The 12,342-nt window shown below is 38.9% G+C and overlaps 1 protein-coding gene across 1 annotated transcript in view; it reads right to left on the bottom strand.

Moving 5' to 3' along the window:
- The window catches only part of ZDHHC17 (zDHHC palmitoyltransferase 17), a 74,851-nt gene that overhangs the window by 26,886 nt on the left and 35,623 nt on the right, over positions 1–12,342 (bottom strand). The window contains exons 6-8 of the mRNA XM_075080756.1: positions 7,148–7,212; positions 5,613–5,775; positions 898–1,023 (exon numbers count right to left, since the gene is read on the bottom strand). Coding sequence (XP_074936857.1) covers positions 898–1,023; positions 5,613–5,775; positions 7,148–7,212 — 354 coding nt within the window. The remainder of the gene's footprint in view (positions 1–897; positions 1,024–5,612; positions 5,776–7,147; positions 7,213–12,342) is intronic.

Raw genomic sequence — 12,342 nt, forward strand, 5'->3', positions numbered from 1 at the left:
AGTTTAAAGACTGCAGTTACATAAGTAATCGATAAAGTCATACTGAAGCTGCTAGTAAGAAAAGCAGGACCCCTTTTTGTCTTACACTGTGTGGGTACAATTCCTGATGAAGGCACTGAACTCCTTCCAGGTATTCAAAGCACACTCACAATGCACATGTACACACAATGCAAGGCACAAATCACTTGAAGTCAATAATCACAGGGTTAAAGCACAGGCTGTAGCCAGTACTTTAATCAACAAGATGCAATGTATCTTTAAATCAAGAAGTTGTAACAAATCAGTGATAGCAATACTTAATATCCAGCACAATACTCTACCTGGTAAGAAAATATTAACTCTGTGTAAGTTATCACACTATAGACAGGTAAACAGTTCTTCATGCCAGAGCAATGTGTTACCCTTTATACCCTCATTTCTTGCCTCCTCCTATCTGCAGTATTAAATAACAACCTGAGAAGAAAAAGGCTTCCACATTAAATGTTCATCTATTACGTTATACAGCCAAGACTGACTGCTTCTTTCATTCAACACAAAACACTACATAATTAGAGAGGAGATCAGAGTTCAGGATATTTAAAATGCTTCTTTCTTTAGATACTTGAGAGTCAGCTTTGTGAAAGTCTTGCCTATCCCCAACGACCACTTGGTGCTTTCCTAACATTTAGTTAGCACAAAAACTAAAGGTAACTGTGTGGAGGCTTAGGTTTTTCTTTCCTTGAATAAAGCTTTTTTTTTTCCTTTTGCAATTACTTTTGTAATAACAAAAAGATGTTTCCTAAAACTGAAACGTGCAGAAACCACAGTACTGAACTGCTTACCTTAAACAAACCCACATACCCCCAAACCACCAGCAGCAGTAATATTGATTTACATAAGCGTTATATTGTTTCTTACCTTATCAGCTTTTAGTTTTCTCAGAAAGGATGGACTGTCATATCCCTTTGCCTGTCTCGCTTCCTGTAGGTGATTGATCATCCAAACGTTTTTCCTCTGTTTTGCTAGATCAAGTGGTGATTCTCCCTGTCAGGAGCATACAAGTGGAAAATATCCAATTTTAAAATAAAATGCATTCAGAGGACTTTTGAAACAGAAGATTGGCAGGTAAAAATAATACATTTTAAATAGTTTAAGCTACATTCTGGCATACTTTTTGCTCTGCAGCTTACTTGACACCAAACATCATTCATTCCTTCTGGTCTTTTTCACTCTCATAACTATACATGCGTGGACAAGTAGAACATTAAACATGATCCTGACAATACTTATGTCCTGACATAGCCATAATTGTTGCCTTTGGCATAACACATCTACATTTCACTGTCCTACACACAGTCTACTAGTCTGTAAATGAGAGACTGTGCTTCTCTCTCAGCTATTGACAGGCAGCAGAAATCAAGCAAAGAATAAGAACTTGTGACCCACTGGATCATAGAAAATCTCCCAGTCTAAAGTCTCAGTTAATTCTTTGCCTTTTTGGCAGAGTGAAGTTACTAATATCACGGAATGTTTCTATAAGGAATTTTTTCCATAAGCTTAATGTTCTTATATTCATCTCAGTTACTGAAATCCTAGGAAGAAAATGGGAAAGTATAAACTTATTGCTCATGTCCAACTTATTCCAAAACTCTGAGCTTTTATTCTTAGCTTGTGCTTCATGTACTTTGGGTGCTAAGCCAGCAACGGTCCATGCTTTCTCCCACCCTTCTTTCAGAGAGGACTGACAGACAAAGCAAAAGAGAGACACAGAGAGAGATACAGGGGCCAAAGGTGCCTACTAAACTGATTTGATTTTATTGCTTTTAAAACATTTAGGAAGAGAGCTAAACGAAAGTTATTGACTGGGTCTAAAATTATAGAGGAGGCAAGAGACAACCAATTGCAGGTACCTCCAGCTTCAGTTTTGCATTTGACTCTTCCTCTCTTCTACTGGAGTTAACTCCCCTCCTAAACAAACCATTCATGGAGGCTTGAAAAATGGCTGAATCCTCCATCGCTCGGCCCCCTCCTAAAAAAAAAGTGAGACAGGTACCAGAAACTGAAATTACCCAGTAAGGGCAATAATTACTATAGACAGAAGAGATTTCAAAGATTAAAAAGTACAGTTAGCTACCTATATCCCATAGAGAGACAATGGGAATTGAGTACTTAACTGTCATTTTTGCCTTTGAAATCTTGCTCCAAATCTCTAAAAGGAGAGTAAAATAGCACAGACTACAGATTATGAGGTGAAGCTTTTTGCTGCTTAACAGGATCTTGCACTCCTTCTGTGTGAGAAGTTTAACTAGCAAAATCAGTTAAAAAAGAATAACCTTTTGACTTGGCTTTGAAATTATTTAGCCAGATGCTTAAGAAACATATTAAGTTAACTCCATCCTCAGCAGAAATGCCTGAAATCAAACTATGGTGCCTGCTTCATCACAAATTTAATAGCACCTTGAATTGCTAATATCTGGAAAACTCCAGAGATCCTGTTGTTCTAATATCACCTTATATATCCAGACTGTAAAGATTACCTGTGGACAAGCAATCCCCTCTGGGAGTTGATCTCCCAAGTAAATCCTGAAGTTGTCTTGGGGTCCAGCTGAGCATCCCTTCCACTAGAGGGCCATGAGACACCTAGGAACTGCCTAGATAAAAAGATTGAGGGAGCTTTAAAGAAGTCTTTGACTATGCTTCTCATCATCTGGCCATTTTAATGTTTTCCTTGTATTCACAGGGGTGGTGGATGACTGACTGGCTTAAAAAGCAAACAAAAAAAAACCAAAACAAAAAAAATATTGGGGAACATAATCTAGTAACGCACTTAGTTTGTCAGCAAGCAATAAGGCTTCAATAATATATATTTAAATTGTTTACTTTAAATGTAGACTTCCACAGATAAGCCTACAATTACACTGCATAATCAAGAAACTACTTCTAAAGTACATTCAGTGATTCATTAACAGATTTTAAAAAAAAAAAAAAAAATCTAAATCTTCCTTAAACCATAAAAGCCCTTTTAGGCCTCTATCACTCTCTAGTAAAAAAGGAGCTTCTGCTTATATTTAAGTAAGATTTACGGGTTTCCCCTGACCCCAGTGATAAGCTGACTCCCTGTGAAATCCTGTCCTCATCTGCCCAATCTATCTAATCTATCTACCAGTGTGGCAGATAATTTCCTTAACAAAAAATTCAACCAAACAAAAAAACCACTATATTTTGACTACTGAAAAGCACCTTCCAACTCCAACTGTAATCCAGTTCTCAAAAGGAAGTATCTTACTACCAAAAGAAAAGTACTATTTTCTTGTACAGCATAATATAAAGAGGGTGAATAACACAAACAGGACAAACCCACTACTGGTATCAAGCTTTACTCTAGAATAAGAGCGTTATTGTTCATATACCTCTTCCACTGTCATGCAAAGTAAAAAAAAAACCACCTTACTGAGATGACTAGTTCCAATCTGTTCCAAACCTAGGCGGCCAGCAACATGCGCCTTTCTAACAGACTGCCTAGAGCTGGTAACAACAGGGTCAAAACTTGCACCTAACATTTCAGCCACTTCATAATTTGAAAAATGTGAACTGCTTTCAGCAAATGTATTTCTTTAACCTTAGCTGTCTTACCACCATTCTTGGTCAATTCCCTGGGCTATCTGAAAAAAGGACTTCACTAGACAGTGCTGCAGGGATCTGGAAGTGACTGCATCAGAAAGGAGCCTTTCATGATTCCTTTTATTTCTGGGGAAATATGGGCCACACACTTAGCCACCAGGTTTCAGCTCAAAGAAAGCATTTTTGCTGAAGAGTCAAAGGAGAAGCACAAAACTGAGTTTCTATATACCTATAAAAATCAACCAAATTCTTTTGTTTCCTATAAGTTTTCTATCACCCAAATCAGCACCTGTTATAAAGCCACTGGCTGGATGGCAAAACTGCCACTGCTAGAATGATTCTGATCCTCTCTGAAGATCCTAGAAACCTGGGGAGGCATGCAAGGAACCTAAACTCCACTGCAGAAGGCAGGCAGTGGCTAATGAAACCAGGCACATGTCTTCTGGCATGACTGGAAAGATATCATGATCCAGCAGGTTCAAAAACCTGTTTTTCTAGTGACTGCTGCTGTCTGTCAATAAAGAAGGAGAAACCATGAACTGTTTCAAGCTAGTAGATACATTTTCATTTGGCCAAAAACATACAAAGTTTTATTACAGATTTCATAAGAGTCCAGAAATGCAGGTGAGGTAATAACTTTAAAACTCTAATCACACTAATCAGTCTGCAAAGGGAAACAAGGTATGACACACTGATTTTTTTTTCCACAAAAATACCTTAATTTTTACCATTTGGTGGCATCGAAAAGAAGCTTTTCAATGGTTTACAAAAAGTGAGACTAGAAGCATAATTTATCCACACAACTGACCTCACAGACCAGGAATAATTATTATATGTTCACATCAGTACATGCAAGAGGTTAGCTGATTTGTTTTAAACACATGAGAAGCAATGTGATTTTTCTAATGAGTTCTCATTCATGCTCATTAGTATTTCTGGTATTCTAAAGTGGATGTACGACCTGGAAAGCTACTAGCAGAATTTGGCTGCGCCCTTAAAAAGACTGTTCCATGCTGTTCAAGAAAATGGATGTGTATATATATATTTTTAGCATATTTCTATCACTCATGGCCAAGCAGAATAGGCCCTGGCCATCTTCATCAGTAGGGAAAATGGTGAATGGTCAAAAAAAATGTAATTAAGTATTTAATATTTTATAAACGTAGATTTACAGCTGTATTTTCCAGTGTAACCACTCCATCTGTAACACTCATTAAGCAGAAGATACAAATATTTGAAGAGAAATTAAGTAGAGAATCCTTTCTAAAAGTGAATTATTCTCTGACACCACAGAAGAAACAGCTTGGGTGGCAAAGTGTATCTAATTTGATATACAGAACAGTCTGGAGGCAATGGACAAAAGCATGTTCAATAGGTGCATCTTCCACTGCTGGAGAAGCTCTTATAGACCCCAAGTCTATGGCATAAATTCTAACAGCTGCTTGGCGGATGTAACATATGCTAGGGATGGGCTCTGTTAGTGCTGAATCTAGCTTCACCATTAAGAGGTTCTGGATCAATCAGGCAACTTAAAGTTCTGATGCAAAAAAGAGCCCATTTTCTTATTTTACTCCAACTTCCTCCCTGCCACTTGGGAGACAGAGTAGAGAATTTGTCATCTCTTTGGAAGAGGACAGAGATGTCTCCCATATCACTCCAACAAACAGACAGTCACCCCAGAGCTTCACTAGAAGACATTCAGTCAGATTTTCAATTTTGCATCCAAATGCATGGGTCTTCACACATGCAGTCTAATTGCACACCCCACTCCCATATATTTGCACATAACCGTTGGTAAATTATTTACCTGAGTACTTCTGAAGGTGCAGATTTAGTGGTTACACACCATTGTTAGGAAAAACTGATTCCCAAGTTAAACATTAGCAGCATGGCTTTTGCTCCATCTTCATGATCCCACCACACCCACAATAATGATCTATTCTTGAGATTTATGATAGACTCTGTTGTTTCTGCTTCAAACCACTTACAATAAAAACAGTCGAAGTCTTTACCTTTATATTTTGAGCATCAACATTAGCTCCGGCTTCTAACAGAAGACTAATAACTGTAGTATTTCCTGCTAGCACAGCCCAGTGCAATGCTGTGTTTTTGTGATATTTGTCTCCAAGATTAACAGAAACATTAAATGTAAGTAGCAATCGGGTTGGATCCACACTAGAAAAGAAAATTGCTGTTAGACCTACAGAAGATGAACTCAAATACATACCAACTTATTGATAATGAGTTCAGTTTCTGTAAAAAACATTGATCAGGTACACTACGTAATTGCAGTGACATCTTTTGCTGATGATTATGAATGGCTCGAATTCCCTTCCCACCAAAGAGCAACCTTTTAAAGGAGCTCAGTAAGACAGCTTGTTATGGGATGTCATGAAACACATTTTTTATACAATTCTGCTTTTACATTTACCAAAACCTAATAGTATTGACAGATTTGTAAAAGCATGCACATGATTATATACTTGGCAGATAACAACCAAAGTTCAAAACATGTTATATTTCCACTTCACATTCCAAAAAATTAAAAGTAAAATACGATTATAATGTTGGTAATGGTAGGTATTCGTAAAACCTAACCTATGTTCCTCTCAACAATCAATGGAGATAAGCCCTTCTGAGCAGGAATCTAATTCAGACAAATTTGGTCTTTGGACAAGTGTTATTTTACACAAATTTTTTCCAATAAGCTCCACAGGAAGATTTAATTTATAAACTAAAAGTTCATATTAGTGAGTCCTTCTGCATAATATCCTCTTCCTTGAATAGGTCATTGTACTGGTTTTGGCTGGGATCAAGTTAATCATCTTCACAGTAGCTCCTATGGGGCTGTGTTTTGGATTTGTGACCAAAATGGTGTTGATAACACACCCATGTTTGAGCTATTGCTGAGCAATGCTTACGCAGAGTCAAGGCCTCTTCTGCTTCTCACCACCCCCACCCCCACCCCAGCGAGTGGGCTGGGGGTGCACAAGAAGTTGGGAGGGGACACGGCTGGGACAGCTGACCCCGACTCACCAAAGGGATATTCCAACACCATATAATGTTGTGGTCAGCAATAAAAGCTGGGGGAAAGAAGGAGGAAGCCAGAATGTTTGGAGGGATGGTGTTTGTCTTCCCAAGTAACCGTGACATGTGATGACGCCCTGCTTTCCTGGAAATGGCTAAAAATTCGCCTGCCCATGGGAAGTGGTGAATGAATTCCTTATTTTGCTTTGCTTGGGCGTGCAGCTTTTGCGATATCTATTAAACTGTCTTTTTCTCAACCCATGAGTTTTCTCACTTTTACCCTTCTGATTCTCCTCCCCATCCCACTGGGTGGCAGCGAGCGAACGGCTCCATGGGGCTGAGCTGCCTTCTGGGCTTAACTCACAACAATCATAAACGAAGAAAGACAAAGTGACAATTGTGGAAAGAATATTGACTAGTTAAACAAACAAAAGAACTTTCTGAAAAAACCAAAACAAGTCACTACTATATGCCACTTAGTTAACATCAAGAGAAAGTCAAAACCACACTGAGATATTACCTATGTGTTCTGTAAGCTGCCCACATTAAAGGTGTCATCCCATTTTGATCCATCATATCTACATCCTAAAAAAGGAAAAGAAAAAAAATTGTTGAGATACATAAGCATGATCAAGATCCAGTAGAATCAAGGTTTGCAATGAGAAGCAATATCTTAAGATCAACCAACTGAATTGGAGAAAAACTGACAGGCTTTTAGTACGTAAAAAATAGTATTTAAAAAATTAAAACAGACACTAACACCACCATTGCAAAAATATAACCATTCTGCTCTATTCTGGAAAGTAAGGAACAGCAAAGCTGTATACAACTAGTCATTTCTATCTTACTATTAATCTTCAACACAGAAGATACATATAGATGGTCTATTATTACACTCAAAAGCAAGAGAACACTAAACTAATGCACCAATATTTAATAAAATACTTGATAAATTAACATAAATACCATGGCCTGAATCCTACATTGTACTGAATGCTAGCTGCATCTATTTTTCCACTTGCAAAGCAATTTTCCTTAGTTCATTCTGTTCCGAAGGTATTTACACATCTGGATATCAAGTTAATGGCTGCCAGAAGATTTTTAAGTTTAAAAAAAAGCCATTAATAAAAAACAACCTACCCAGAAATAAAACCAATCTGTAATCAAGTGGTGGCTAAACTGATGGCTAGAAATAAAAAAAACCGCTCCATTATTATATTTAACAGAACATAGCCACAGAATGGCAAAACAGCACCATCCAGACAATTCTCTTAGATCCATCTGAAAGGATCTAATACCTACAGTATTTTTCCCTGTTATAGGTCCCTGCCTCGCTAACATGGAAGTTGGTAATTCCTCAATACACTGAGGCAGATCAGACTTTCAGACACATTTGGGCAAGTTTCACCATTAATAAAAATACTCTAAGCTAACTTAATGCAAGACCTGCACAGTTGTCTTCAGAGGCAATAGAGCTATGTCGATATTTCCTATGCTACTCCCCTCAGCCCTTACTTGGAAGATTAGGTTGAAAGTGTTTCAGTAAAGTCTTTTGCTACAGAAACTACTGACAGAAACCCAGAAAGTGGGTGATGTTGCTTTCCGTCACCCCCAGAACCTTCTCCTTTGCTCCAGTAGTCTGTCAAATGCCCAGCACGCTGGGATCCCCGCTCATGACGTTGCTAGCCTGACCCATGTGAAAGTTTTCCAGAAAATCCAATTTAGTTCTTCCAAATATTGCTTTTAAAATGTCCCTAGCCTGCAGACAACTTTACATTTCTGAGTTTTTACTGTGTTGCTTAATTAAAAAAAAAATCAGAAATTTAAAAAACAGTTGATGGAGAGGAAAGAGAACCATTACTTGTATTGTTTGTTCAGAAAAGAGTTACATGCATCAAGACCGAGATCCAAGTCTGTTTGCCCACAGTATTCGTATGGATTAGATCCTTTTGAGCCTACTAGGACCAGACAACCGTTGCCACTCCTTTTAACCTCCTGTTGTTGAGATCGTGAAGGAACTCAGAACTGCAGCCTAACCTCAAGGTCATCAATAACCCTTGAGAAGCATGACTTTAATTCATACGTCAAACTGTGTGAACAACATATTTTGAAGATTGTACAAATTACTGTAACATGAACAATCACTCTTTCATCCACAGATTTCATTTGGAAAAGCAATTCTTCACGACAAACAGCAGGGACCTGACTGCCTGGATGTAAGTAAAATGATTCCTTTGGTGATTCCATCCGACAAACCAAAACTACACTTTGCACAGTAGGCGACACTCGGCTAAAAGAAAGAGTAAAAAAAGCACGAGCTCCAGACTGTTCCCTGCACACAGATTACCTAGGCAGGCTACAGCTATTACGCATATTAAGCTACAACGCAGGCTGAGACAGATTGCTTTTCAAAGGAACTTTAAGAAGAGGCAAAGAATCAAGATTGACTTGCAATACTGTTGCATAGATGGAATAAAGATTACATAGTTGTGGATAGCAGATGCATGCTCTAACAAACCGCTCGCCAAATATTCTTTGTTATTTTGCCAGATCATTACCACAACCACACAACAACTGGGACATTTCAGAAAGGAAGCTCTGTTGCTGCTTTTTACCAAAGGGCTGAGGTGAAAAAGTAAACCTTCAGCAGCAGGTACATATTAGGAGACTCTTCTGTTCTGGTGTGTACCAACAGGCATTTTAGCATTAATCGCTTGTTTAACTCTTGACGACAGGTCAATCTGGTAACACTCATGGAGAGGTGTACCTATGCTGTTAGGACAACAGTATGATAACTGCAAGAATGAAAGATTTCAAAAGTAAGTGATGCAATGATCAAAAATTGCACATACTGCTGCCCTCTGTATGTATTTCAAGCATGAACTCCATGGACCACAACTTCCAAATTTTTCATTTGTTTCTGAAATAGAACAACTGTGTTTCTGAAAGAGGACAACTTTGCATATGCAACAATAACCAGACTTAATCCTAGGACACTAATCAAGATTCCACAAAAAGCTTTTGGAGAGGCAAAAATATAGGGGAGAAAGAGCTTCCTGCACGGAAAGGAGCTGTAGCAACTGTTCTGCTGCTTAACACTACTTTCTGAAAGCAATACAGCTGATGAGGATTCTGAATGGCAGCTAGAAATCAGAGCAGCATTTAGGCTTACCAGGACACTTAACAAGCAATGGTCAAAACAGTACTGTGATAAAATATGGCCTTTTCAAAAGCACAAAAAGAATCAAGAGATTCCACTTAGAAGTGCATTAAATTGCACAGAAAGGGACCAGGAATTTCATCCTCTTTAGAATCATTACTGGCTATTTCACAAAACACAGACCTTCATAGAAAGACCCATCACGCCCTTGTTCAGAATTCTATTCTCTGTAAGGAAAAGACCTTTCTCACACGGACTGTTGCCCAGGGGAAGGGAAAGAGTCTTCTAAAGAAATCACATATTTAAAAGCGTAAAGTAAAGAAGATTTATCAGGAAGGGAGATGTAAGGCTGAATATATTTCCTAATTTAGGAAAGACATGTGCTAGTTATTCACTAAAAGCAGAGATTTTGTACATTTCTTGTTGAATGAACCAAGTGAAGACCAACAGGCAGCTCATCAAGCACGGTAACACAAAACTGAACATACCTTGCTCTTTCAAACAACAAAAGCTCTGTTCTGAATACTCTAGTCCATCACATGCAGAGTCAGTTTTGACAATCATTAGAAAGAAACATGACTGGACTTAAAATTCTGTAAGTAACATGCTGTAGGTTGGGTCCAGGGAATAAACACTTGGTTCAGCGTAAACTGACCTAAGCCCAGGAGAGAGAATGATCCTCAGTTGACAAGGAGAGCTGTTTCCAAGATAATAGGATTTAAACTTTAAAGCAAGTTTTGTACATTTATGTATATACACATGGAAACACAGGCAGCTTCTTTTGGACTGATTATATGCTCAGATAAACAGGACAAGCCCGTATATAAACATGAGGACAAACAAACATTTACAGGGAGATTTCATAATCACAGTAGGACGTTTTAAAGGCCATTTGTACTTCATTAATGCTCTGCTTTACACAAGTTTGCACATGTATAACATCTGCAAGATTTTTCCAGTAACATAAAGCCCACATAAAATTACACATAATTGTGAAAAAAATACAAAACTTGTTCCGGACGAAAAAGCACTTCTCTCCAATCACTAACTCTTACAAAAGAGCGATCATATATGATCAGCCTCTTCTTGTGCCTAGCTTACTCTCTATCATACACTAAATACGGTTTTACCAAACAGTTCTCAGGTACAAACTGAATACTGCATGGAACAGTAGTTTATTTCTTTTACATATACAGGCACAAATAATTTTCTGCAGCAAATTTAGTATTTATTTTACACAGAACAAACCCACTGATTTCATAGTCATATTCTACCTGACTCACTGGATTATATTTCACTTGCTATTTGAAAGAATAAGCAGAATACAGCATTAGCATTAGAACAGCTTTAGCAAGACTGTAAAAAGAGAGGAGCGGTTTGACCACCAGAAGGCTTTGCTGCCACTCAGCAAGACCTGGACAGGCTGGAGAGCTGAACCTAATGGAATTCAACAAAAGTAAGCGGAAGGTCCTGCACCTGGGGAGGAACAACCCCATGCACCAGTATATGTTGGGGACTGACCTGCTGGAAAGCAGCTCTGCTGAAAAGGACCTGGGAGTGCTGGTGGACAGCAAGCTGACCCTGAGCCAGCAATGTCCCCTGTGGCCAAGAAGGCCAACGGTATCCTGGGGTGCATAAAAAACAGTGTGACCAGCAGGTCAAGGGAGGTTATTCTCCCCCTCTACTCTGCCCTAGTGAGGCCATATTTGGAGTGCTGTGTCTGGTCCTGGGCCCCCAGTTCAAGAAAGACAGAGAACTACTGGAGAGAGTCCAGTGACTGGAGCATTTCTCTTCCAAGGAAAGGCTGAGAGACTTGGGTTTGTTCAGCCTGGAGAAGAGAAGACGGAGGGGGGATCTCATCAATATGTATAAGTATCTAAAGGGTGGGTGTCAGGAGGATGTGGCCAGACTCTTTTCAGTGGTGCCCAGTGACAGGACAAGGGGCAATGGGCACAAGCTGGAACACAGGAAGTTCCAGCTAAACATGAGAAAAAATTTCTTTCCTGTGAGGGTGACAGAGCACTGGAACAGGCTGCCCAGAGAGGTTGTGGAGTCTCCTTCCCTGGAGACTTTCAAAACCTGCCTGGATGTGTTCCTGTGCCCCCTGCTCTAGGTGTGCCTGCTCAAGCAGGGGGTCAGATGAGATGTTCTCCAGCGGTCCCTTCCAACCCCTGCCATTCTGTGATTCTGTGACCTTTATATATGGTCTACAAATTAAATCAAATTTGTGTTTCAGGCGCATGCCTGTAGGTGAGTAAATCTGTAAATTATACTGCAGGGTGAGTAGCAAAAAGGTGAGTATGTTTTTGAGCATACAGAATGAAAGAAGGGAGTCAGTAATGAATACACAACCTATATCCACACTTTACAGATCTAGTAGTAATATAAGAAGCTAGCAAGCAGGTTTTGGGTTGTTTTGGGTTTGGTGGTTTTTTTTATTTACACACATGTACATAAAAGTTGTGGACTGAGGTGTAAAAAAAAAAGATATGACCTATGGCAATGCTTTGTCATTAGATTCTTAACCCATGTATAAATTAATGATTCTGTGAAGA

The sequence above is a fragment of the Phalacrocorax aristotelis genome, chromosome 1 (assembly GCF_949628215.1).
Source record: "Phalacrocorax aristotelis chromosome 1, bGulAri2.1, whole genome shotgun sequence".
NCBI lineage: Eukaryota > Metazoa > Chordata > Aves > Suliformes > Phalacrocoracidae > Phalacrocorax > Phalacrocorax aristotelis.